The sequence below is a fragment of the Catharus ustulatus genome, chromosome 16 (assembly GCF_009819885.2).
Source record: "Catharus ustulatus isolate bCatUst1 chromosome 16, bCatUst1.pri.v2, whole genome shotgun sequence".
NCBI lineage: Eukaryota > Metazoa > Chordata > Aves > Passeriformes > Turdidae > Catharus > Catharus ustulatus.
The window spans coordinates 14559873-14587834 of record NC_046236.1 but is presented as its reverse complement, the minus strand read 5'-3'; the positions used below and the strand labels follow the sequence as shown (position 1 = coordinate 14587834).

General features: G+C 50.2%; 1 protein-coding gene across 2 annotated transcripts in view; it reads left to right on the top strand.

Moving 5' to 3' along the window:
* CACNA1H (calcium voltage-gated channel subunit alpha1 H) overlaps positions 1–27962 on the top strand; it is a 156761-nt gene that overhangs the window by 102840 nt on the left and 25959 nt on the right. Inside the window, exons 11-25 of one of the 2 annotated variants that reach the window (XM_033074183.1) lie at positions 2231–2382; positions 3603–3788; positions 5007–5124; positions 6570–6725; positions 9990–10080; positions 12230–12438; positions 14445–14879; positions 15534–15634; positions 15959–16082; positions 16202–16270; positions 16380–16564; positions 18304–18430; positions 18765–18890; positions 19914–20003; positions 20677–20890. In XM_033074183.1, the coding sequence (XP_032930074.1) occupies positions 2231–2382; positions 3603–3788; positions 5007–5124; positions 6570–6725; positions 9990–10080; positions 12230–12438; positions 14445–14879; positions 15534–15634; positions 15959–16082; positions 16202–16270; positions 16380–16564; positions 18304–18430; positions 18765–18890; positions 19914–20003; positions 20677–20890 (2383 nt within the window). The remainder of the gene's footprint in view (positions 1–2230; positions 2383–3602; positions 3789–5006; positions 5125–6569; positions 6726–9989; positions 10081–12229; positions 12439–14444; positions 14880–15533; positions 15635–15958; positions 16083–16201; positions 16271–16379; positions 16565–18303; positions 18431–18764; positions 18891–19913; positions 20004–20676; positions 20891–27962) is intronic. The other variant, XM_042779780.1, reaches the window with a different exon arrangement.

Genomic DNA, 27962 nt, shown 5'->3' with positions numbered 1-27962 from the left:
AAGGGGAATTTGGAGAGACCCACACTATGTTTGCCTTTAGTGCACGAGGCTGCTGCTCTGTGGGAGAGGACGAGGTTCTGGGAATAGCAGTGGGCAGGATTTCCATGTTTCCCAGGAAAAAAGTACTGGGAAACAGCAGGAAAAACAGAACAACCCCAGCAAGCTGCAGATTCCTGTCAAAAAATGATGGTGGCTTCTTCCCCAAGATAATCAGCAAGAGGATGAGAGGAAATGGCCTCGAGCTGTGCCAGGGGAGGCTCAGCTTGGACATCAGCAGGAATTTCTTCATGGAAGGGGTGCTGGAATTGCCCAGGGAGGTTTGGAGTGCCCATCCCTGGAGGTGTCCAAGGAATTCCGGGATGAGGCACTCAGAGCTTTGGTGACAAAGTGGGGTTCAGGCCCAGCTTGAACCCGATGGTCCTGGAGGTCTTTTCCAACCTCGGTGATCCTGGGATTCTGTGTGATCCCTGCTGATGATTGCCATTAATTTCCCAGCCTCAGCCTGCCACCACCACCCTGTTCCAGCAGCTCTGTGTCTGTGCCTGCAGGGATTCAAGACCTTAATGAGTTGTTTTGCTCCTTGTCAAGAATTCCCTCGTCCAACCCTGCCTTGGGGGACCCTGAACGTGCCAGGTCCTGACAAAGAGCTCGGGGACGCTGCCAGCACCGTGTCCTGTCACCACTGTGGCTTGGAGAGGGACAGCCTGGGAGCCTGCAGGGCTATTTTAGGATTAGTCTCTGTTGAGAGCTGCTTGAATTCCATCCCAGAGCAGCCTTGAGCCTCTGATGAAGTTTTTTTTTTCCCTCTCCCCAGGTTGTTTTGGCGTTGTGAGGGAAAGGAGTAGGATGGATGGGCTGAGGTGAGGGAATCAGGCCCTGGCTGGAGAGGGAAGAACTGAATTTCCCAGTCCTTCTCCTGGTATCCCATGGCAATTCGAGTTTATGGATTAGAACCAGGAGCTCTGAGTGCTCTTCCCCCCCCCGGATAAATGGTTGAGCAGCAGACAGACGATTGCAGGGAGTAATTTAGCAGTGAATGATGGCTCATTAGCAGCCCACGGGCTGGAGGGGATGTGTGGGCTCTTCCCGAATCCCTTAACCCTTTTACCTCTCCTTCCACTGCCAAGGGTTGGATTTGCTGAGTGTGGAGTTGAGTGTGATGGTTTTACACCTATAGAACCCCAAACAGTGCAACAACATCCCCAAAAACCTGCCAGCTTTTACCCTCCTAATGAGGGATGGGGAATAAAGGAAATTATTATCAGTCCAGGAGATGAGTCAGATATGAAAATCACACCTTTTCCCAGACAATGTTATTACACTGAGGAAAAGGAAATGAAAAAGACTCATTTTCCCTCACAAAGGAGCAGCCTGGAACTAGAAATGCTCATTGTAGAGCTGGGTGCTGTTGGAAGGAGCAGCCCCAGTGAGTGAGGAAATCGATCCCACCTCTTCCCATTTTCCCTCCACATTTGGGAGCCTGGGCAGGCTTTGCTGCACTTCCCAGGAAAGGAATGGAATGGCTGGAAACAAGGTTGGAGCCCGAGGGAATGTGGTGCTAGGATAGAGGAGGGGCATGGAAAAATCTTGGATTTCAGCTCCATTAAAATCTTGTACACCCAGAGAAACTCAGAGATCCTGAACACAGTCCTGGCACTCAGGGCCTTGCTGCTGTCACTTAAAATCTGCTGGTTTGAGGAAAGATCATTTGGGGGGATGATTCTCAAAGGGAGACAAGTACCTCAGGAGATATAAAACTATTGATCCCACTGACTTTAAGTGGATTTTTTTTTCTCTAATACTCTTTAGAAACGTCTGGAAGAAAAATACTTTGTTTTAATGAATAGAGCTGTGATATTCCTATATCCAAACCAGTGTTCTTGGTTTGGATGTAGCAGCATCCACAGAGTTCTGCAGGAGTCAGTGCAGTGAGAACAGAGTGATCCATGTGAATCCAGGCAGATTCCAACCTGGATAATTCCATCTTGGAACAGCGAGCAAATCCTCTCCATTGCTTAGCTTGGATTATTTTGGGTTGGTTTGGAGTTTTTCTCCAGGCTGCTCCAGAACTGGGATCCTGTGATCCCAGGGGTTATACAAACTCCTGGAGGTTTATCTGCTGTTCCCTCACACATTTCTTTTTCTCCATGGCTTTCCATCAGGAACACAAATCCCTGCAGAGGAACATTCTTTCCCATTTTCTCTGACCACGCTGCTTTTCTGCCCATAGCCAGACGAGCTGACCAACGCCCTGGAGATCAGCAACATCGTCTTCACCAGCATGTTTGCCCTGGAGATGCTCCTGAAGCTCCTGGCCTTCGGAATCTTTGGCTACATCAAGAACCCCTACAACATCTTTGATGGGATCATCGTGGTCATCAGGTCACTGCTGCTCCTCGTTGGGGAGTGGGGCAGGGGTCAGGGATGGAGAGGGAAATCGAGGTTGGATGTTAGGATAAGGTTTTTTACTGAAATAGTGATCAAGCACTGGAATTGTCTGCCTGGAGAGGTGGTGGAGTCACCATCCCTGGATGTGTTTAAAAAAAGATTGGATGTGGCACTGGTGCCGTGGTTCAGCTGGTGAGGAGGTGTTGAGGCATGAGTTGGACTCGATGATCTTAAAGGTTTCTTCCAGCCTGGTGATTCTGTGAGTCCATGTGTTAGTGCAGGGCTGGGATGTGCTGTAATTGTGTTGGGCTTTTGGATTCCTGTCCTTGGGAGAGCTGTCCAAAGTAAACCAACCTGGCAGATGGAGAGGAAAATCTATTTATGCCCCACGTCTGGCACTGGGGTGGGTTTTCCACTGAAGTGCAGCATGGCTGGTCCTGGGAAAGGGGTCCTGGGAGTGTCCATATCCCAGCAGTGCCCCTCTCCCAAATTATCCCAGTTCTGCTGGAATTGGGCAAGCAGGAGGGGAAGGGAGGGCCCTGTTCCTCTGTGCTCCCCAGGGCACACTGTCTCAGCCTAAACTGGGGTGCCCCAGCCACTCCAGCACTGGGATCCTTTCTGATCACCCCTCAATCAGAAATCTGGGGCAAAGAATTCCAGGGACACAGAGATGTGAACCAGGAGAGTGCCCTTGGCACATCCCTTTTAACCAGACAGGGTTCAAGGTTCTGAACAAAGTTCATTCTGTGGCCTGATCAAAACAACCCCCCAAAAACATCCCTATGGATGTTCTAAAGGGAGATAAACACCTCAAGAGAGAGAAAACTATTGATCCTACTGGCTTGAAGTGTTTTTTTTGTTCCCCTAATTCTCTTAAGAGAGGCTGGAAGAAAAATGCTTTGTTTTAATGAGCAGAGCTGTGCTGATATTCCTATATCATAGGAATCCACATTCCTGGGGCAAAATTGTGATCCACATTCCTGTAGTGGTGCAGACATGGAGAACCCCAGGACAAAAAGGGAATTAAGGAGGGAATTCATCCCAAAACCAATAAAGGAGATGAGTTGCGCCACAAGAGGCGCGACCACGCAGCTGCAGAATAAAACTGCTTATCCAGGAATGGGAAAAGAGCAGGAAAAGGGGGGAATTCCTGGTGGGCAGCAGCTCCCAGGGAGCAGAGCTGGCGGTCCCAGCGCTGTCCCATGTCCCTGCAGTGTCTGGGAGATCATTGGGCAGTCGGACGGGGGCCTGTCCGTGCTGCGAACCTTCCGCCTGCTCCGCGTGCTGAAGCTCGTGCGCTTCATGCCCGCCCTGCGCCGCCAGCTCGTGGTGCTCATGAAGACCATGGACAACGTGGCCACCTTCTGCATGCTGCTCATGCTCTTCATCTTCATCTTCAGGTATTTCCTCGCCTGGCAGCCCCTCCTCAAGGCGTTGTGGGGATAGGGACGCGCCTCTGTCTTGGTTTGAAAGGCGGGTGTCTGCTAAGGAAGGCAGAAGCCTCTGTTGAAATGGAGAATTTAAACCCCCTCCCTCTAAATTAATATAATTTTGAAATTAAGGAGCTTTCAGGCAAAGATGTGGGAATAGGAATAACGGTTCTTTACTAGGGAAATTAAAATGAAAATGCAGTAATACAAAAACAAAACCAAAAAACACAGACAGTGTCAGAATCCAACCTGACACCCTGTCAGTCAGGCAGGGTGTTGGCAGCAGTCCCATCCCATGGTGGCTGCATCCTCCTGCAGTGACAGATGTGGCTCAGCTGGAGCAGTGCTCCTGTACAAGGTGCAGTTTCCTTCCAGAGCTCCAGGGATGATGTGGAAGGGTCTGGTTTTCCCCTGGGATCCAGTGGGAAAGGCTGCTCTGATGTTCCAAATCTCAGGTTTTATCTGGGTAGGAAATGTTTGGCTCCTCCCCTGGGTGGAGCATCTCCCCATGGGATGATGGAATTTTATCAGCCATGCCCTGGGATCCATGGCCATGAACAGGAGAGATCTCCTGGAGGGAGGATGGGCTGTGAGAGATAAAGAACACTGCCCCAGCTGGTTTATAACAGATAATCCATTAACAGGAGAGATCCCACAGAGATCAGGATCACTGCCCCACCTGGTGACAAAATCCAGACTTTTGGTCACATCCTGTTGCACCTAAGACAAACACCCATGTGGGGAGAGTGCTCACAGTGGAATATTTATCCCTTTCCAGACTGGTTTTCATGGAATACCATCATTCCAGAGGTGAATGAAGGATGCAAATGGGCAATAATTGCCCCTCAGGGGCTCCTGGACTGTGCCTGTCACTGTCTGGACCATACTGGTGTTGGATTTGGGATGGAGGTTGGGCAGATTCCAGGAGTTTTGTCTGTTTGACCCTCTAACGCCCCTCAGGATCCTCTGCTTGGAAACCATGGAGCTGCCAACAGGGTTTGTCATTTTTCCAGACAAAGTAGAACCTTGATTTTCCTTCAGTGCAGACAACTGGAATGAAATGTGAGGCAGGAGAACCGAATTGCAAGGTCAAAAAAACCCAAGGGGAGTAGGAAAATATCCATAAAACCCTGCAATCCTCCCATTTCACCCAGGTGGTTTTTCCATCTCCCTCTCTCCCCACTCCAGCATCCTTGGCATGCACCTTTTTGGATGCAAGTTCAGCCTGAAAACCGACACAGGAGACACAGTTCCAGACAGGAAGAATTTTGATACCTTACTTTGGGCCATTGTGACCGTGTTCCAGGTAAGCTCTGCGTCCTCAGGGATGTTTTGAGGGGGAACATGAGGAGTTTTTATTCTACAAAACTCTTCTGGAAGGTGTCAGAGATGTTGTTTCTGGGTCTAAAAGCCCTGATGGAGAAGAAATCTGCTCAGAATCAGCACTGTCCATATCTCTTATCACTAAAAGGAGGGCATCCACTCTTATTTTCCTTTTTTGCTGCCCATTCTGCTCCTGCTCTGCACATCTCTGTCTCCTTCACTGCCCCAAAAATTCCCTTTTGCAAACAATTCCGTGTAACTGGGAGTGAAAAACTCCCTCACAAATCACAGCTGGTGCTGGGGAAGCCTTGATATAAAAAGTTGTGTTTCCTCTGCAGCCAAGTTCTGGTTTGTGCCTGGAATTCCTGGCAGGTTCCAAACAGAGCAATCAGCTGCTGGTTCAAGGATATTTTCACTATAAAGATTAGACTTTCGTGTTTCAAAGCTCAAGCTTTAGAATCTGAGTGCAACAAGTGTAAATAAAGTTTCTAAAGGCAGAATAGCATCACTCGAGGTGGAATCCAGTCCAGAGCCTTCACTGGGGATATAAATATAAATATATCACTGAGGATATAAACTCTTACAAAGGAAAAAGGACAAATCAGCCCCAGCCTCGAGAGCTTCCCATTTTTCCCTTCCCAACACACGGATTGCTGCGTTTGTCCTCCCAATCCCTTGGGAAATGCAGCTGGCACAGAGCACAGAGGCTCAGTCCTGTGTCCCAGGAAGGTTATTGAGCAGCATGACTCAGTGCAGCACTCCTGTCCCCAAAGCCACCTTGGTTCAGGGGTTTGAGGCCATTTTCACTGCGGGAATTAATGTGGAGCATGAGCCTGCCATCCATTTTTCTGAAGCCTCCAGGATTTTTGAAGCTGGAGAGTGGAAATCCCTGAGGAAGATTCCCCAGAGCAAAGCTTTGCTTTTTACCCAGTGATGGGTATTTTTTTTACAGGGAAGGAAACAACTTCCCTGAGGTTGTGGAGCCACCCAATGTCATTTATCTCATTAAATATCCCATCCCTTACCCTTCCCTTCAGCTCCAGCTGCCTTCTGAAGAGCAGCCTGGAAGGAGACAAGATCTGTGGCCTCAGGTCTGTTATCTCCTGATGGTTATCAAAGGAGGCAACACCTCCAGGAAATAATGGGATCAGGACAGTGCATCCTTCACTTTGGGATATCTTGGATCTAAATTGTCCTTTCTGGGCAGGGAGGGAGGTTTGGCCAGCAGAGGTGCAAAGATCTAAATAAAGGGAAATTTCCCCAACATGATCTGGACTCACACACAAAGAACCAAACAAAGGCAACTCCTGCTGCCTCATCCCACAGGACCTGGCAGTGCTTTGCTCAGGAAAGGTCAGGAGAGGGGGGATTTCAGCAGGATTTCAGTGCAGGAGGAGCTGAGGCTCTTGCCCATCCCTTTCCCTGCAGATCCTCACGCAGGAGGACTGGAACGTGGTGCTGTACAACGGGATGGCCTCCACCTCCTCCTGGGCCGCCCTCTACTTCGTGGCCCTGATGACCTTTGGCAATTACGTGCTCTTCAACCTGCTGGTGGCCATCCTGGTGGAAGGATTCCAGGCAGAGGTGAGGGGGAGAGAGCTGGCACACTCATATGTGGGTAATCCATGCCAGGGGAAACATCCACCCATGCAGTCAGCCCCAAATTTAAAATTAAAGGGTGCAGGTGAGCTGGGCTGGGCACACAAAGCTCTTCTGGATCAATCTTTGCAGCCTTAAATTTAAATTTCAGTTTAAGGGGTGTAAATTATCTGTGCTGGGCACATGAAGCTCTTCTGGATCAATCTTTGCAGCCATAAATTTCAATTTAAGGGGTGCACACTATCTGTTCTAGGCACATGAAGCTCTTCTAGATCAATCTTTGCATCCCTAAATTTAAATTTCAGTTTAAAGGGTGTAAATTATCTGTGCTAGGCACATGAGGCTCTTCTAGATCAATCTTATCAGCTCTAAATTTAAATTTCAATTTAAGGGATGCACATTATCTGTGCTGGGCACACAAAGCTCTTCTGGGTCAATCTTTACAGCCCCAAATTTAAATTTCAGTTTAAGGGGTGCACATTATCTGTTCTAGGCACATGAAGCTCTTCTAGATCAATCTTTGCAGCCCTAAATTTAAATCTCAATTTAAGGGGTGTAAATTATCTGTGCTGGGCACATGAAGCTTTTCTGGATCAATCTTTGCATCCCTAAATTTAAAATTAAGGGGTGCAAATTATCTGTGTTGATACATGAAACTCTTCTGGATCAATCCTTACAGCCCTAAATTTAAATTTCAATGTAAGGGGTGCACATTATTTGTGCTGAGCAAATTAATCTCTTCTGGATGAATCTTTGCAGCTCTAAATTTAAAATTAAGGAGTACAAATGATCTGTGTTGAGCACATGAAGCTCTTCTAGATCAATCTTATCAACCCTAAATTTAAATTTCAGTTTAAGGGGTGCACATTATCTGTGTTGGGCACATGAAGCTCTTCTGGATGAATCTTTGCAGTTAAAGCCTGCTGGATGTGGAATGGGAATTAAGGGACTGAGACTTTGATCTTTTACACAGTCTGCTGTGTGATTTAGAAGAAATAATTTAGGATTAATTTTACTCACCAAATCTCTCATGGTTTGTGTTTCTATGAGGTGGAACTCAGGCTTTCAATACATCCAAAAGTTTTACTAAAATCCAAAAAGATTCAATCAACTGGCTGCCCTGGATAAGGGGTGGTTGCCTTGTCCTGGAAGGAAATCAGGGATGCTGAGCAGGATTTTCCCCCCATGGAGCCTGTGCACAACTCTCTATTTCGTGATTCCACACATTCCAGACCTGGCTCTGAGTCCTGTCCTTTCCTCAGGACTCTGTCCCTTCTGCAGTATTTAAGTCCAGGAGCACAGCTGTTCAAAAGCTGTTTCCAGGCTCCTGATATTAAATTCTCAGATCTTTCAGATGGTGTTCTCTGCTCACAGAGATCTTTTCAGGGAGCAGCTCCCGTTCCTGCCCTGCCCTCTGGGAGGTTGAAGCTGGTGCTGATGTGAAGCCAGAGCTGGGCAGAGCTCTCTGAGTGCCTGATTGCCCCTCCAGACAGGCTGTGGTTTCCCTGCTCAGCCGTAATGGCTCCTTTCACGACTTAAATGTGTGTAATCTGCTTTTTCTGGGTTATTCACCCCAATTCCAGCAACCACAGGCGTGGCATTTGCAGGGCACATTTTGCTCTGCACTCCCATTTGTTATCAATGCTGACCTCAGACCTGTGGGCTGCTCACTTGTGTGGGGAGAGGCATTTACACAAATCCCTTCTCAGCTGCCAGGGCTCCTCTCAAACCTTGCACTGAGAAATCAAGGAATCCTGGAATGGGTTGGAAGGGACTTTAAAGTTCTGCTTCCAGCCCCCTGCCATGGGCAGGCAACTTTCCACCAAACTTTGGTTGCTCTGGCTGCAAACCAAAGACGAATTCTCAGCAGAGCTGGGTTTGCTTTTGTCACCCCTGGCTCTGCTGCTGTGCTGGGAATGGAGCAGAATTCTTGTTTTGACCTCTTTGCCCTCTGACAGAGGCTGTTCTGAGCAGTCACAGGAGTCACTGAGGAGAATTTCTCCTCCATTTGCTCAGGTGTTTTTTATTTATCCAGAGAGGGACTCCTGGGAGATGCGTGCAGCCGAGAGCTTCTGCAAGGACACTCAAAAATGTCCTGTGAATCACAGCACTGCCTGATCCCAGCTCCTGATCCGCCTCTGGAGCAAGTTTGCCAGGAATTTTCCTAGAAGAGAACAGACTTAAATGGCCACAAACCCATTTTTAGTACATTTGTGCTTACTACAAGTAGCCAGATTTCAAACAGGGCCATAATTGCATATTTGTGCTTACACCATTCCCATGTCATGTTGAAATCTCCCCCAGAGCTGCTGTGGGAGAGCAGGCAAACCTTCCAAAATTGTGCAGATCTTTCATCTGCTCTGCACTGGTGTTTCTGCTCTGAAACAAAGATGGATCAGGGAGCTCGAGCCTTTCCCTCATCCTGGCTGCAGCACTTTGCAATAAATCACAGCAAAATGAAGTTCATTGCCACTTCAGCACCGTGTCTCTGGGAACTGGGGGGATTTGTTCAGGCACCAGGCAAGGAGCTGTGCTCCTATTCCTGGGATCAGCTCTTTAATCCAGCAGTTTGCCATCAATCTGCACAGATTTCTGCAGTCCTGGGCAGTCCAGCCTGCTGACACTCTGCTGGAATCCCTCCCCCAGCAAGGAGAACCTGAGGGTCAGCCTGTCCCAGGATGATCATTTCTGCTTGCAGATTTGTACAAAAGGGAAAATGAGCTGGACTTCCAGGAGGAAAGGCAGGGTGAGGGTGGCTGTTCCCTGTCCTGAGATGCTGCCAGGCAAACTGGCCTCATTCCCTCTGCCTCAGGTTGCCAAGAGATTTCCCAAAACAATCTGTTCCCATCCAGCATGGAGAAAGCAAAGCAGGGCTTCCAGATCTAAGTCAATTTTAAAGTGCTGTCAAACACAGAATTAAAACCCTCTGGCATCCTTTGACATCAAACCCTGAGTTCTTTCAGCTGGAGGGAGCAGACAAGGAGCCCCAGCATGGCAGGTTTTCAGTCATTCCTGCAATTCCAGCTGCTCTGTGCTGTGTTTTCCCCTGGGATTTGCTGTTCCAGGAGCCTGGAGCAGTGTAGGAAGCACAGCAGCATGGCAGGGACATGGTGACAACCACAGCATCGTCCTTTCTGTCCAAAGGAGTGAAAACAGGGAAAGGAACCTCCCAGGGGAGCAGAGGTAGCTCTGAGCTGCTGAGGAATCCTAACGAGCTGGGTCTGCTAATTCCCCTCCTCCTCTCTGCAGGGAGATGCCAACAGGTCAGACACAGATGAGGACAAGACATCTGCCAACTTCGAGGACGAGTTTGAGAAGCTGAAAGACCTGAGAGCAACAGGTGGGGTTTTGTGGCTGCATTTTCCTGGGAGTCTGGGAGCTGCAGCTCTGCTCCCACTGTGGAAGAATCCAGTTTATCTGGCAATTAATGGGATTGCAAAGTCACCAGAGCAGCTCTGCAAAGTGTAGGGGATGCTAAATGAGCACTGATATTTCCTTTAGACAGATGTTTTTCTAATTTCAGCGTCCCCAAGAATTTTTAGCTGTGTCTCCTCCTTCCTGCTGCACCATTAGCACAGAGTGCTTTGCTGACAGCAATGTTCTCACCCCACTTCTCGGCAGCTTTTCCAATCAATCTTGTTCTCATCTGTTCCTTTTGGTTTCCCACACAAAATGCATTTGGGTGAGGTTTGATGGATGGAAAATGTTGCTGCTCATTTGTGTTCCAGGAGGGTCTGGCAGATTTGAGGGAATGCCCACACTGCTCTGGTGTACCAAAAACATGGAATTGGAGGTGACAGCCTTCACTTTGCAGCCAGAGGGGTGACAAAAAGGGATCACACAATTTAACAGTGAATGATGGCAAACAGGAGCCACTTCAGTTCCTGCTTCCTTTGATTCCCTGTTAGGATCTCTCCAAATTTTCCTGAACCAGGATTTGTTTCAGCCAAGGAAATGCTGATTGAGGAGAGCAGATGAGGAAGGGGCAGGATCATTTATTGGAAAGGCTGAGGCAGAGCTGGATCACAGGGAGGTGATGGAGCTGCTCAGGCTGGAGGTGAAGCAGCAAATCCCCAACACCAAGAGGTCAAACACCCCTTGGAAATGATTGGGAAGGAGCTCACGGAGCAAATCTGCACCAGCTTCAGATGAGGAGGGATTTCTGGGGGATATAAAAACTGTCACCTCTGCTCAGGTGACACTGAGATAGAGCTGAACGTGCTCCAAGTCCAGGAGTGATGGTGTCCAGGGACCAGCTGGTGACTCAACAGCAAAAAGGTTTCAGCAATTCCAGTGCAGAGCTCTTGGTGTGTGACACACTCGGGGGCAGCAGGGATGTGTGTGGCAGAGTAGCAAATTTTACCTGAAATTTCCACCCTCAAGGTGAATGCCAGTGTCCCCATGGATTTCTGGGGTGCAGGTCAGGGATTTGTGCACAAACCAGCAGCAGAACAGATCCAATTAAAGCAGATTTTATTGCAAGAGCCCCCAGTGGAACAAACAGAGCAGGGGTAAGGTCCTGGCTTGGATTTCTCCCTGCAGACCTGAGCTGCTTCCCTTCTGATCCTTCCCCCTCCAAAAGGTTGATTCTGAAATATCAATTGATTTCTGATAGGGAACCAGAGCCCACTCAGGCCAGTAAAACAGGACTTAGTTCAGCTCTAGTCTGGGGTTTAAAACCAGCCTTTGGTTCTATCACAGGACTGCACAGGGCTGGAGGTGCTGGGTCCGGTTTGGTTCAGTGCAAATATTTGGTTTTGCATCCTGTTCTTGCCATACAGCTAAAATAGCTGATTTTTGGGATTGTCACAGTGCTGTGCCATCAGGTTTCTGTTGTGGGTGGGTAAAAGCAACTTCCATTTCCTGTCTCCAATGTTTGCTGAGTGCCTCCCCATGTGTGAACTTCAGGCACATCACAAAATCCTAAAAATCCCTGTGCAGCTCTGGGTGACACAGATAGGAGGTGAAATCCTAGGTGGAATTCAGCCTGGAAATTCTCTGCCAGCCCCAAAACTCCAATACCACTCTCTAAATCCCAGGGAACAGAGAGCAAAACTTCCTGGAAGTGCTCAAGGCTCCAGGGGCTTGGACAAACTAGTGGGGATGGGATGGGATGGGATGGGATGGGATGGGATGGGATGGGATGGGATGGGATGGGATGGGATGGGATGGGATGGGATGGGATGGGATGGGATGGGATGGGATGGGATGGGATGGGATGGGATGGGATGGGATGGGATGGGATGGGATGGGATGGGATGGGATGGGATGGGATGATCTTCAAGGTCCTTCCAAGCCATTCCATAATTCCATGATTCCTTTGGAGAGCACTGAGTTCCCCAAGGCCCTTTAGGATGTCTTGGCGTTCTCCTGACGCCTTTCAACACCGTGGGAGGATCTCACTGCCCACAGCTCCACTCAGCAGAGCTCCTGGAGGTCCCCATCAGCAGTGTCCCCTCACCTGGTGTCCTCTGTCCCCCTGCATGCAGAGATGAAGATGTACTCGCTGGCTGTCACCCCCAACGGGCACCTGGAGGGCAGGGGGGCCATGCCCCCGCCCATCATCATGCGCACGGCGGCCACCCCGATGCCCACCCCAAAGTGCTCCCCACACCTGGACTCCCTGCACGCCCTCGGGGACTCGAGGAGAGGCAGCAACGCCTCGCTGGACCCCACGGGCTACGACCAGAAGTCCTTGGTAGGTTCTTGTGGCCAACAATTCCCCTCAGTGACACAGAGCGCGGGGTGGATCCACCAGGATCGAGGGGATGGCTCACATAGGGGTTGATCCCACAAGTTTGGTGTGATCAGCAGGGGCTGAGCTCAGCTTAGGGTCGTGTGAGACATTTGGGATGATGGAGAATGAAAAGGAGGGTGATGGAGGTGGGAATGTGTAGAAAGGCAGGAGGGGAACAGAGCTGGGCAGGGCAGTGACAGCAGAACAGCCAAGGACAGTGAGTCCATGGGAAGGGAAAACTGGGATGTACCAGAAGGAGCAGGAGCCTTTCCCAGCCACACCAGCCGTTTGGGATGTCTTGGAGAAGCTGCCAGGTGTTCTGTGAGGGTGAGACCTGCTCCCCCCTGGTGTTTTAGGGTTGGATCTTGAATTTACATTGTGTCACGGGGATGAAGCATTTTCCCTCGAGCTCTGGTTACGGTCCTGCAGCCCCGTTGGAAATCAGGGAGCAAGGGATGAGGGGGTTTGGGATGAGGAGATGGCATGAGCTGATCTTCAAGGTCCCTTCCAAGCCAAACCATTCTGTAATTCCATGACTCCTTTGGAAGGCACTGAGCTCCCCAAGGCCCCTGAAGGGGTTGTGCCATTCACCTGATGCCAGGATTGCACCAGGACGTGGCTGGAGCTGCTGCTGTGGCAGCTCTGAGCACACAGCCAGCAGAGGCAGCAGGCACAGTGGATTTGTGCTGCTGTTCATCCATCCCACCCCTCTGCTCCCTAACTGCGAGATCATGTTCAAATCAAGGCAGCAGACCGTGAAGGCACCTCACAGCCACCACCCCCCTTGCTAAGCTGCTTAGTCAACCTCATGCCTTTGAAAAGAAAACAGAGCTGACTGCTGTTTGCCTTGGGCTTTCATGGCTTTGAGAGTGCTGGAGAGGGATGTTCATCCTTCCAATCCCTTCTCAGGGAGCGTGGCAGAGCCAGCAGCCAGAGGCAGATCAAGCAGGCAGGGGAGAGCTGGCCAGCATGAGGAGGAGGAGGAAGAGGAGGAGGAGGAGGTGGAAGGCAGTTTGCCTCGGTTTTGAAGCCATGGAGGGAAAAGGGAGTTTTACTCCTGGCTTTTCTGTGCTGACCTTAAGCTCTCTCATCCTGGGAATTGCCTGGTACCTGAAATTTGAGGAGGAGAAACATTCACTCCACTTCCTCACACAGCAAATGGAAGGAAAGTAATGGGAATAGGGGCATAATTCCCAGCAGGCTCTTGGGTGGCTCAGGTTCCCTTTGGAAGGAAATTGTGAGCTGAAACCACCTGAGTGTGAGCTCAGCAAAATGCCACTTACTGACAACTTTGGGTTCATTTTTATGGAGAGTTGGTGATGCCAGAATTCAAGCTGACACCCCGTCAGGCAGGGTGTTGGCAGCAGTCCCATCCCATGGTGGCTGCATCCTCCTGCAGTGACAGATGTGGCTCAGTTGGAGCAGTGCTCCTGTACAAGGTGAAGTTTCCTCTGAAGGCCCAGTGATGATGTGGAAGGGTCTGGTTTTCCTCTGGGATCCAGTGGGAAAGGCTGCTCTGATGTTCCAAATCTCAGATTTTATCAGGGTAGGAAATGTTTGGCTCCTCCCCCTGGGTGGAGCATCTCCCCATGGGATGATGGAATTTTATCAGCCATGCACTGGGATCCATGGCCATGAACAGGAGAGATCTCCTGGAGGGAGGATGGGCTGTGAAGGATAAAGAACACTGCCCCAGCTGGTTTATAACAGATAATCCATTAACAGGAGATATCTCCCACAGAGATCAGGATCACTGCCCCAGCTGGTTTAACAGAGGGTGATAGAATCCACACTTTTGGTCACATCCCATACTGCAACACAAGATAGGTAGAAACAAAACAAGTAGAAACAAAGTAAAAAGTAGAAACAAAAAAGAAAAAAAAACAAAGTAGAAACAGAACAGAAACACATCATGGATAGAGATCTTTGGGGACCTCTAAATCTAATCCCACACCTTCCCTTCCCAGTCCAGCCTCCGCAGCTCCCCCTGCGCCAACTGGGGCACCAGCAGCAACTGGGGCAGCCGCCGCTCGAGCTGGAACAGCCTGGGCAGGGCGCCGAGCCTCAAGAAGAAGAACCAGTCGGGAGAGCGGGAATCGCTGCTGTCGGGAGAGGGGAAAGGCAGCACGGACGACGACTCGGACGACGCCAAGTCCAGCACGCTCAGCCGGCCCTCGCTGCCGCGCCGGGAGGAATCCCTGGATTACCGCGGCTCCCAGGAGCTGCCCGAGCTGCTCCGGGTGCCCTCGGTGCGCCAGCTCGGGCTCGGCCCCGCCGCTCTGCTGCCCGCCGAGTTCCACGACTGCAACGGCAAGATGGGCCACGGCCCCGGCGCCGAGTTCTTCCTCAGGGTGGATGGCCACAAGGAGGACACCCTGGACTATGAGGATGACATGGATGATGTGAGTGCTTGTGGGAGTTTTTGGGGGAATTCGTGGTTTGAGTGGTTTTTAACATCCCTGAAAGGATGGATGGGAATGCGTTACGGCCTCGAGGTTGGGAATGGCAGTCCTGAGCTGAGGGATGGGCCTTTACTTCCTCAAAGATCCCTTTTGTGGGCTGTGACATGAAGTGGTGGCCCAGGAGGTAAAACTTCCTATTTTTCCAAAAATGCCTCATTTCTGAGCCGATCAGAATTGTCCTCCTAGCCCAGGATGCCTCCAAAAATGAGCTGCAGACACAAGAGGTGAATGGCTTTACCCACAGGAGCTGCTTGGTGTTCAGGAAAGCTTGAAAGCCTAAAGAGAAATGTTTTCCACTTGACTTTTTGGTTGCTTGAGGCCTTTTTGGGTTTGGCAGCACAACTCTGTATCTCAAAATGATGCCTTCCCAGAAGTCTTGCTTTGCCCTGTCCATCTCTTCCCTTTTTCCACCCCTTTCCTCCTTATTTTCTTGAACAAATGTGACAATGCCACCACAGCTCTGTCCCAAAAGCTGTGAATGCCCACAATGAAAAGCCATTTACTGCCCCCTCCTTCCACAAAAACACTGTGAAAGTTGAAGAGGCAGGAAAATAAAAAAGAGGAAGAAAAGGTGTTCCTTCTTTTTTCATCCAGAGTTATTGCTACCGGATCCGCAAAGCCCTGGAGCCCTACCAACCCCGGTGGTGCAAGACTCACGAGGACTGGTCCCTCTACTTGTTTTCCCCCCAGAACAGGTAAGAAATTCCAGTGAATTTCCAGCCCAGCAGGTGTTTGAGGCAATGGAATATTGCGTTCCTAGCCAATCTCCCCTTGAGAAAAATCCTTCAGAGTTTCACAAATCCAGTTCCCGATTTTCAAGTGAAGTTTTCAGTTCGGTGTGGGCAGAACTGTGTGGTTCACCCCATGGCTGTCAGTGGTTTAGCCAGCATTAGTAATAATTAATAATTAATGATAATCAAGCCTGTGGAGATGCTGCCTCACCACCTGGGCTGGTTTTGGGGAGGAGCCTGTTCCTGACCCAAACTTCTGAAGGATCTGTTGTCCCCACCTTCCTCCAGGTTCCGAATGATGTGCCAGAAGGTCATTGCCCACAAAATGTTTGACCACGTGGTGCTGGTCTTTATCTTCCTCAACTGCATCACCATAGCTCTGGAGAGACCAGACATCGACCCCCTGAGCACGGTGAGAGGCATTTCCTTCCTCCACTCCCCCAGCCACATCTTCATCTCCTTAGGGCCAGACCCTGCAAGATAAATGTTGGGTTTCTAACTCGTCTCTCTTTGTTGTTCTGTGTTTTCCAGGAAAGGATATTTCTAAGTGTCTCTAATTACATCTTCACTGCCATTTTCGTGGCTGAAATGATGGTTAAGGTAATTAGAGCTTCATCCCATGGCCCAGAGCAAATTCTGGCAAAGACCAGACCGTGCCAGGGTTAGGATCCAGGTGAAGATTTCAATGTCTCCCTTCTCCTGGCTGCAGGTGGTAGCTCTGGGCTTTTTCTCCGGGGAGAACACGTACCTGCAGAGCAGCTGGAACATCCTGGATGGAGTCCTGGTCTTTGTATCCATCATTGACATCATTGTGTCCATGGCATCAGCAGGAGGAGCCAAAATCCTGGGAGTCCTTCGTGTGCTGAGACTTCTGCGCACCCTGAGACCGCTGCGGTACGCGCTGATAAATCACAGAGTTTGGGAAATGCACGAGGTCATGCTTAATAACACCAAAAAACTGAAATACAACACGGGTAGGAACATCTTTGGGGAGCTCTAAACTCGGTGAGAAACTGTTTGGAAACGGTGAAATGAATTCCAATTCATCTTCTGCAGCTCGGATGCGCACGGCGGGAGTTGGGAGTGAGAGGTGTTGTCGTAATCCAGAGCGAGGGCAGCCAGAGCCTCCTCCACACTGCAATTATATCAGCCCTTCCCAATCACACAGCCTCACAGGCATTCCCCAGCAAAGAGGGATTTGCAGTTGAGCAGGTGCTGATGAGGATTTGATAAGCTCCAGCATCCTTCCCTGTTCTCCTGACCCTGCCAAACATCCCTGCAAAAAAACTCCTCCCTCAGCCAGGCACAGGAGGGCAGAGCTTCCAGTGTTTGACAGCAGGAGCAAAGATCATTTGGATTTTGGTTATGATCACACAATAATGCTTGAGGGGTGGGATTTGGATCAGCTCCTGTCCTGCTTGGCAAGAAACAGGAGCCTCCAAAAACCTGGAAACTTTCTGGGACAAAGCCGTGCTTGTGAGAGTGATAGGAAGAGGGAATCTTTTAGACCACAAGAACAGCAGCTCTTTGTGCTCCCTGTCACCTTAGTGACAAGGAAATCAGTGTTTGTGGCTGCTCACTGTGGCACCAGGGTCCCCTGGCAGTGCTGGCTCCCCAGGACACCCCGGACAAGTCACCCTGTGTGACCCACAGAGCTGGGGACAGAACTCAGAGCACAGGCAGTTCACGAGGAAAGGGAAGGGGGAAAGAGGGAATTGGTCTTTGAGAATAACTAGGCCAGGTCCTATGAATAGAAAGGAATTCATCACCTCTCACCACGGCCTCACTGAGCACAGGATGGCTCCAGGGACCATTCCTAACACTTTGGAGGTGCAGTTCACTCTCCACACAATTTCTCTCAAACAAGACCCTCTGGAAAAGCTGCAGCACAAAACTCTTTTCTCTGTGCTTGGCAGGCACAAGGCATCATTATCCATGGGAGCTGCAAGGACTCACCCTCTACAAGCCCATCCTAAAAACCAACTTGGATGTTTTTCAGGCAAAAACTCCCACCTGGCCCTTCCCAGGAAAGCTTGGCTTGGGCTGGTTCCACATCCCCAGGGCAGGGCAGTGCATCCTCCTCCAGGACAGCAACTCCTGCTCCTCCTAAGCCCCAAAACCTGCCTCAGAGCACAGCAGGAATCTGCTTCCCTGTGGGATTGACCCTTTGGCTGTGGAGCTGTGGATCACAGGCTCCTGTAAGCAAAGAGCCAGTGCAGGAACTAATTAGGGAACAAATTGGAATGGCTCTGTTTGGAAAGTTGTCATGGCCACTAGTGCAGAAAAAGCAGCAGATGTGCTCTCCAGGCCCACTGGGAAGCTGCTCACGTGTTGTGGGAGGAAGGAGGATCCTGCCTGTGCCCCTGTGCTGGGATCAGAGCCCTTGGAGGGGTGACACTCCTCAGTGAGGTACAAACACCCCACAGGAACCCTGTGATGCTCTGCTCAGTGTCCCCTCCTCACTCTGCCCAGCTGTCTGAGTTCCATCTGAAGTGTCTGGGAATGTTCTGGTTGTCTGAAAAAAATCCCTGCCTGCAGGTAGAGGAGGGTCAGGCTCAGACAGCAGAGAAGCAGCACGGTGATAACAGGACATGGATAAAAATCAAAAGTTTTGTTGTCTTTTTTTTTTCCAGAGTCATCAGCAGAGCCCCAGGTCTGAAGCTGGTGGTGGAAACCTTGATCTCCTCCTTGAGGCCTATTGGGAATATTGTTCTCATCTGCTGTGCTTTCTTCATTATCTTTGGGATTTTAGGGGTCCAGGTAGAGTATTTCCCTCCCCTGTAAGTGACTGCTGCAAAAGAGAAGCTGCTTTTCTCACCCACTGGGTTGAGGTGGAAATAATGAGCTGAAATGCCTCCAAAAGAAGATTTCAGTTGAGGAAGAAAAGCCAGGCTTTAGGAGAAATGATCCAGGGTGGGGCTGGCAGCAGCTCCCAGCAAGGATCTCAGGATTAGGAGAACAGACAGACCTCCCTGATGAACTCTACTAAAGGAATGAAAGATAAATCAGAGAACAGACTTTTCAAAGCTGCTTTTTGTTGTTGTTCCCTATTTTTTTTTAAATTTTTTTTTTAAATTTGTGTTCTCAAATGCAGCTTTTTAAAGGCAAGTTCTACTACTGTGATGGCCCTGATGTCAAAAACATCACCACGAAGGCAGACTGCACCAACGCTCACTACAGATGGGTCCGGAGGAAATACAACTTCGACAATTTGGGGCAGGTAAAGTCCTCCCTGCAGGGATTTTCTGTGCCAGCTTTTCATGGATGAACACTAGAAATGGGTGGCTTCATAGGAAATTTCCAAAATTGATGCTGCAGTCATCCATCAGTGGGTTAATGTTTGCACTTGATCTTTGAGGCTTTTTCCATCCTTGGTAATTCTGTGACTTTATCTGGAAATCTCTGAATGTGTAAAAATGGATCAGATCAACTCCTGAGCTCTTAATACAGTTGTACAATTCCTTGGGTTTTGGAGTGTTATCCTAAACTTTAAGTGTCCCTTTCTTGCTGTTCTGTTTGCAGTGAAGGAAATAATGTGCTTTATAGTGGCTGAAAAGCAGGCCAGGCCATAGGAGGGGTTGGGAGTTCTTTCTCTGGGGACTGAAAGACAAGACCAGCTGTAAAGGGTGCTGTTTGCACCACTTAATTAGTGCCTTGTCTGAAGTTTCTTCTGTCTTCACTCAGAGTCAGGATTAAAAACACGAAGGACACGAATTTTCTCGTGTTCAGGCTTGGTTGTTTATTAAATCTTATCTAAAAGTACAGAGAGTTCTGCAACACTTCCAGCTACCAACTAAAAGTGAGCAAAATGGAGGTGAATTCAGCTGGTTACAAGGTTTTTTTAAAGCTAAACAGTGCAATAGAGAATTAACACCTATATTATTTATACTTTTGACCCAATAACCAAAGTCCTGTGACCCTCAGTGCAGCACTGTCCTACCAGAAACTGCTGCCTGAAATTGTGAAGCAGAAGGAAGGACAGAAAGGAGGCAACGCCCAAAATCCTCCATCTTGTCCCATACCTATTACTACAGTATAAAAATCTCAAATTCCAAACCCTTCACCATGTGAAATCTCACACTTCTATTTAACTCCACACCTGTGATTTTAACTCCATCACTCAAATTCTCCAAAGCCTCAGGTCAAAAATGTTCTCCAGGGGGTCAGTGCCAGAAAACACAGAAAACTCAAAAACCCAAGGTTTGTGGGATCCAACAACCAACCTCTTGTGTCCCTTTTCCAGGCCCTGATGTCCCTGTTTGTGCTCTCCTCCAAGGATGGCTGGGTGAACATCATGTATGATGGGCTGGACGCCGTGGGCATTGACCAGCAGGTACCTGCAGAGCCCAGCTCTGCTCCCCTCTCCAGCCCCAGCCCTGCTTTTTGAAAATCACAGGAAGGAGCAGAGCTCCTCCAGGTCCTGATTGAGCTGCTTCCATTTTTTGGAGTTGGGCTGCTTCCCATGTAGGACAAGCTCTGACGTGTCCTACATCAGAGGATGCAGAAGGGATTGGAATGAGGCTACTTGAGGATGGGAAACCAGCAGGAATGTTGTGGAAAAGGCACTCAGTGTGTGAGTTTTGTGGCATTTTCTGTGGGAAGTCGAGTCTCGCACGAGTAGGACCCACCCAGAGCCACAGAAACGCTTTGGACATCATTTCCCCCACTTCTGAGGATCTGCTGACAACTGAGAAACATTAAGCAGGAGCCCACATCTGAAAAATTAAAAATCTGGAGCCTATCTTTAGCCAAAACAATCTTGCTGGTGGGATGCTCATCCACTGAGATTTATCCGAAGCTGTATGAGACAAATGCCAAAATAATTAAATCCTGTAAGGCAGTTTTGGGTGGGTTTTACACCAAACAGTAAAATTTTAGTCAGTGAGAAGGTGAGATGAAAACACTTCTGGAAAAACCTCCTCCCAGTCCTCTCCTCCTCCCCACACTTGTTGCACCAAAAAAAAAACCTGACTTAACCCACCTCAAACCGCTTCTCCCTCCCCCAGCCCGTCCAGAACCACAACCCTTGGATGCTGCTCTACTTCATCTCCTTCCTGCTCATCGTCAGCTTCTTCGTGCTCAACATGTTCGTGGGGGTGGTGGTGGAGAACTTCCACAAGTGCCGGCAGCACCAGGAGGCGGAGGAGGCGCGGCGCCGCGAGGAGAAGCGGCTGCGGCGCCTGGAGAAAAAGCGCAGGAGTAAGGAGATGTACCTGTCTGGTCGGTAGAGTGCCTTACAAACCAAAATCTTTCTGAGCCCTGCCTGCTCCCAAAGCAAGATTTCCTTTTTTGTGGGTTTTTTTGGTGGTTTTTTTGGGTTTTTTCGTTGCGGTTCAGGAGGTTGCGTTGCTTCGTTGCCTCTTTGGCGGTGCCGTAAGGCTCGGGTTGGTGACAGCTTGGGGATTGTCACCTGCTCACCTGGCTGGGGAGAAAACCCTCCTCCAGCAGAGCCCTCTGTGTCCCAAGCACTGAGGGACACAGGGGTGAAGAGCTTCCCTGCTTCCCCCGTGCCTTAACGCACCGCCTGCGGGTGAGGATGGGTCGGTGGGGTTGCATTTGGGATTTCTTCCCCCAGCCACAGCAGAGGTGATGCTGTTTGGGATGATGGAGCATGGCCCCGCATGCCACACTCACTGCATGGGGGCATGGACAGAGCCACGGCCTGGGGACACCAGGGGAGCCTGGGGTGGGACTGCACTTCCCAAAAATTCCTCTTGGGAAGATGTCCGTGGCAAGAGATGCTCGTCCCATTCCAGGCTGGGACTCAGTCCTGGGACTCGTTTTGTCCTTGGAACGCTGGCCAGGAGCAGGGCCATTAGCCAAAAGAGGCCTTGAGCCAAAATGGGTCTAACAGGGACCATCAAACCCCAAAAACTCAGGAGCCTGTGCTCCTTTCCTGCCCCAAACCTGTTCATCCCCCTGCCCTGGGCAGGCTGCACCTGGGACAGCCCAGCCCCGAGGGGGAATTCCCAGGAACGCTGCCAGGAGAGCAGCTCCAGCCTTCCCAGGGCTTCAGTGAGTAGGGGGAGCCTGCCAGGCATTTTTGAGCAGTGAGCAAACCTGGCTTGGCCCCTGAGATAAAAGCTGAGCTTAGTCAGGGGTAAGGCTGAGCTTTTCTGGCCCTGTTTGCTCACAGCAGGGCTGTGGCTCTGCCTGGCTCTGTCATCTCCTGGAAGGAGAATTTCTTGTGTCCCACACATCAACCATGGATTATCTATGCTTTTTTCCAGTTTTCCAGGCACAGGCTGTGCTGGGAGGAACCCCATCCCATTCCCTGCATCCCTCCAGCCCCTCTCCTGCTCCTCTGGTGCTCCTTGTTAGAGCCAGGGGACACCTCAGCACTAAGTGGTGCCACTCTTGTCCCCACAGGACCTTAATGACACCACAGGGAGGGCCAAGCCCGTTTGATTTTAGCCAGTTGTGAGTTCAGTGCCTGGCTCAAAATGAAATCCAGCTCAGACACTGAGTCTCTCCAGAGATTTCCAAGAGTTCAAATGCAATTTCCTTCCCCTTTTCCCATTTTGCTTTGTGAGTCTGAGGGTGGAAATACTGAAGGCAGCATTTCCAGCACAGGGAGGAGAATCAGTTTTAGGGTCCCAGGAGTCCTCCTTGCACAGCTTCTACCCCAATGTGCTGACCTAAAAGGCATTCAGGTAAACTCAGAGTTTATATGAAATTAAAAATAATAAAAAAAATAAAGGCAATTTTAACCATCCTTAGAGAAAACAGGGGCACAGGTATGGAGGTACAGCTCAGTTCCTGATTAGGAAATAAATCTTATTAAAGCCTGGCTGTGACTGCAGAGCTCAGACACCAGGAAGAGCCAGTCCCTGTCAGAGTGATGGACACTGTGACATTGTCCCTCTCTATCCTCCACCCCCAAGGAGCTGTTTCAGAGCAGCCATTGCACAGATGAAGGTTGTGACATTTCATGGAGAGCACACAGGGAGGAGGACAGATTTCTGGAAGGGGATCAAGCCAATAGAGCAGCTGAGGAATGAGACATTTGGCCATGTGCTGGGCTTCCAGAAGGTTCCCTGGAACTGTCTGGCTCTACCTGGAAGGACAGCCTGGCATCCTTGGAACCCAAATATCTGCTGCACATTTGGGAAATCACTGCTTCCATTTCAAGGGATTATTTTTTTTTTTTTCAGTTGGGAGGGGTTTGAACCTCCTGGGTGATTTAGGTGACAATGGATTTGATGTAAAAAAAACCTGGTGGCAGACTCAGAAAGATGTGAGCTGTGGCTGTGGGCAGTGTGTGTGTGCTCGTGGAGCTGTGGGATGTGCATGGTGACAGCAGCTGGCAGCTTCCTCTGCTTCCATGTGTCCCTTCCACCGCTTCCATGTGTCCCAGCACTCTGTGTCACCCTGGGGAGCAGCAGGAGGGAGCCTGGTCACCCCAGGGAGAGGAGGAAAATTTGTGTTTTAACAGGAGGAAAATGCAGCCTAGGTCACAAATGCACCCTCTGGGCTCGCTGTGTGCCTGGCACCTTGTCTGTGTGTCCTGTCCCTTGTCTGTGCTGTCCCCTGGGGATTGAGGGCTGGGGGATCTGTCCCTGCCTGCACACACAGAAATGCACCACGGAGCTGGGGCAGGCTGGGCTTGGGGCTGGGAATGGGTTAAACCTGAGCTGGGTGTTCTGGGTGCCAGGCCCAGCTGGATCCAGGATTTGGAACCTGGCAGAGGGATTGCTCCATGGAACACAGCTCTGGGAATGGGTTAAACTTCAGCTGGATGATCCTGGGTACCAATCCCAACTGGATCCAGGATTTGGGACCTGGCAGACGGATTGTTCCTGGGACACAGCCCTGGGAATGGATTAAAGCTCAGCTGGGTGATCCTGGGTGCCAATCCCAGCTGGATCCAGGATTTGGTGTCTGGGAACCCAGCAGAGGGATTGCTGTGTGGAAAATACAGTTCTGGGAATGGTTCTGGGTGCCCATCCCAGGCTGGATTCAGGATTTGGGACCTGGCAGAGGGATTGTTCCTGGGACACAGCCCTGGAATGGGTTAAACCTCAGTTGGGTGATCCTGGGTACCAATCCCAGGCTGGATCCAAGATTTGGGACCTGGCAGAGGGATTGTTCCTGGGACACAGCCCTGGAATGGGTTAAACCTCAGCTGGGTGATCTGGGTCCCAGGATTTGATTCCCAGGCTGGATCCAGAATTTGGAATCTGGCAGAGGGATTGTTCCTGGGACACAGCTCTGGGAATGGTTCTGGGTGCCAATCCAGGCTGGATCCAGGATTTGGGGCCTGGCAGAGGGATTGCTCCATGGAGGACACAGCCCTGCAGCAGGACCCAGCTTCTTCTCAGCTGGGATGGGGAATCATCACCTCCTTTGGGGGGATTTTTCAGGGAAGGTCCCTCTGAGCCCAATTCTCTGCTGGCACCGCCTCAGATCTTTCCAAAACATTTCTTCTTTCCCATCTGAGGGATTGGCAGCAGGATCACTGTGCTCAAGGAGAGCAGAGGGCAGGGGGTGAGGACACTGAGAAATGCATTTGATGTGGTTTTAAAAGGCAGAACTGCTCAGTGAACTTTTTTTTATGTGAAAAGAAAAGAAAAAAATTCAAGATAAACCAGAATATTTTTCCTGACACTGTCCCTGCTCCATCCATTATATCCAAGTGTAATTTAACAATCCTGCTGCTCTCAGCCTTTTAATGAGCTTCTCAGAAGACACAGACCAAGCCAGCCCCCCCAGATTGAAGGTTTTGATTAAAAGCACGTGGATCAGCTTGATCTGCTCTGCCTGTGGGATCCAGGGCCAGCCCAGCCCTCCTGGATCTGCTGTCAGCTCTGGACACTTCAAAGGCTGCAGGAGGGTCTGGGTGACACTGGGGGCTGAAATCAGAGCAGGAAAAGCAGGAAAAGCTGGAAATCACAGCTGCAGCTGGGAGCTGAGAGCCTTTCAGTACTGTCCCTTTGGGAAGACCCCAAAAACTGAGAATTCAGAAATAATTTATTCCTGATTTCAGCTCTGTGAGAGGAGAGTGGCCACAAATCTGTTCCACTGAGGCTTTTCCCACCAAAGCTGGGAATTTTAAGCAAGTTTTAAGCCCCAGCAGTGGCTGCAAACCTTTCTCTAGAGGGTGGCACATGGTGATATTTCAATTTAATTTCTCTCTGTCCCCAGCAGAATCACTTGAGCTGGAGCTCCAGCTTTGGGTGCTGCATCCCTGAGTGTTCAGAGTTTCCAAGCAGGGAATTCTCAAACCCTGCTGCTGGTATTTTTTGTTTTTTTCCAGGCAGCTGCAGGTACAGAGCTGCTCTGTTCCAGGCATGAATAACCCCATTAGGGCTTTCTAATGTTTCATGCAGAGCATTGTAATGGAGGAGCTGGAGCTGGGAATTGTAATGCCAGCTAAAAATGCTTTTAAGCCAGGGGACGGGGCTTCATTAATTTCCATGTCAGCAGAACCACAAGCAAAGTTAAAATACTCTGCAGAGAGGTGAGATTCAAGTGTTAGGCAGCATCTAAAAGCAGGGGGAGGAAAGGCTGGGATTTTCCTTTTTTCACCTGTTTGATGGTTTCTTTTTTCCCCTCCTGCATTTCCACCAGTTCAAACCAGCACTGAAGGGAAACTCGTGTGTGTTTGATGGAGAGAGAGCATTTACAGAGCAGGGAGTGCCAGGACAAGGGGAATGGATTCCCACTGCCACAGGGGAAGGAATTCCTCCCTGGGAGGGTGGAAAAGGGCTGGGATGGAATTCCCAGAGCAGCTGTGGCTGCCCCTGGATCCCTGGAAATGTCCAAGGCCAGGCTGGGACAGTGGAAAGGTCCCTTCCAACCCAAACCATTCCAAGGTGACAGAAATCTTCTGGGAGTCTCATCCCAAAAACCATTTTTCCAGAGACCCCAAGGCACAGGCTGTGTTTGGTCTGCTGGGATTAACAATGGATCTGGTGTCCCCTGGTGTCCCCTGTGTCCACACCCCATGGAGCAGTGTCCTCCTCATCCAGGTTCTCCTGCAGATCCCACGGCTCTGGCTGTGCCAGCAGTGGTTGGGGTGTGTGCAGTGAACCCTCAGCACAATTTGGGGACTTAAAATTCCCTCCAAGAGTTAAAACAGTGACCTGAGAGGAGCCCAGAGCTCTCTGCTGTGCTGTTCACAGAGCTGAAACTCCCTGCAGGGATTGGCAGTGGCCAGAGCTGAGGCTCTGGAGCTCAGGAACGTTCCCCCCATCCTGCCAGGGCTGTGTGGGGCTGCTGTGCCACTGCTCCCACCCCACTGCAACCCCTCTGCCTTCCTGGGATCACTGATCCAGCCCTGGCTGCTGGCACAGCCCTGGGCACAGCCCTGGGCACACCCCTGGGTACATCCCTGGGCACATCCCAGTTCCTCAGGCGCATCCCAGCTCTCTCTGGGCACATTCCTGGGCACATCCTGACTCCTGGACACATCCCAGCCCTCCTTGGGCACATCAGCTCCCTCTGGGCACATCCCAGCTCTTTCTGAGCACATTCCTGGGGACATCCTGGCTCCTGGGCACATCCCAGCTCTCCCTGGGCACACCCCAGCTCTCCCTGGGCACACCCCAGCTCTCTCTGAGCACATCCCAGCTCACTCTGGGCACATCCCAGCTCTTTCTGAGCACATTCCTGGGGACATCATGGCTCCTGGGCACATCCCAGCTCTCTCTGGGCACATCCCATCCCTCCCTGGGCACATCCCAGCCCTCCTTGGGCACATCCCAGCTCCCTCTGAGCACACCCCAGCTCACTCTGGGCACATCCTAGCTCTCTCTGAGCACATCCCAGCTCTCTCTGGGCACATTCCATCCCTCCCTGGGCACACTCCAGCTCACTCTGGGCACATCCCATCCCTCCCTGGGCACACCCCAGCTCTCTCTGAGCACACCCCAGCTCTCTCTGGGCACACCCCAGCTCTCTCTGAGCACACCCCAGCTCTCTCTGAGCACACCCCAGCTCCCTCTGGGCACACCCCAGCTCACTCTGAGCACACCCCAGCTCTCCCTGGGCACATTCCATCCCTCACTGGGCACACCCCAGCTCTCTCTGGGCACACCCCAGCTCCCTCTGCCAGCCTGGCACGGGCAGCATCTCCTGCAGTGGACGTTGCATGGGGTCCCTGTGAGCATGGCCCTGCTGCATGTGGTTATTGTCCCCTCTGTCACCTCATCCCTGCTGACCTTGGATGTTTTCCCCCTGTGGGAGTTTCCTTTCCTGTCCCTTACTCTGCCTGTGGGTTTTGTGTGTGCATCCTGAAGGAGCAGGCTTCTCCTGGAGCTCCCTGGGGTTAAGCCTGTCCTAAGTGATCCCAGCAGGGATTTGGGCAGGCCTGGGCAGTGCTGAGCCCCCTCTGTGCTCAGAGCCACCTTTGGCTCTGGCTGTTCCTCCTTGGTTTTTTCCTCTCCAGCCCATGGACACAAGGAGCTGCCAGGGAATTTAGGAGGATTTCAGCTCAGGGAAATGTCTTCTTGTGATTGTCCTTTAATTAATTGGTAAAACAGAATAATACAGAATAAACACTTGATCTTTGGCTGAATTGTGAAGAAATCACAATTGGGCAGGTGAGGGGAGGTTAAACCACTTGCAGCCTCTTTTCTTTATGTGCTGCCAACCCATCCCTGCTCATTAATCAACCTGGAATCCATTAATCAACCATTCATCATTAATAAATAGTCCCTTAATATAACATTTAACTATTAAGGGTATTCTCAGACCTCCCAAGGAGTTATTTTCACTCCCAAGAAGACATTTCCCTAAAAGTTTTTTTTTTAAAAAAGAACAAGGATGTTGTAATCCTGAAAACACATGAAAGCACATTGTACAGGCTGAAATAAATATTATACTGCAATGTTTTTATTATTATTTTTCAGGCAGGCTGAGCTCAGTAGCAGAAACAGCCCCAGCAGTCCAAGATGACTCGTAGGATTAAGGCACATGAAAGCAACAGGAAAAAAAATTGTATTCAAAAACAGCTCTGGCTACTTTCATCTTGTTTTTCCACACCCCTTAGCAGGGAGAAAAAAAAAAGCTTTGGTGACCCTGGTCAGAAGGAAATGTTTTTCAAATGCCTCCACTGTACTTTTAACTACCAGGAAAAAAAACTGTAGTTGAAAGAGAGCTGCAGATCCTGTTTCCCTTTATCCAATTAATTTTAAGGTTTTGGATTCTGATCTGGCATCAGTTGCACCAAAAATAAAAAAATAAAAACCTCCCACATTTCAAGAGTCATCTGAAAGGTATTAGCAGGATGAGAGGAGTGGGAGATGGATTTCAGGATTGTCTCTGAACTGATTTCCTTCCTTATTTTCAA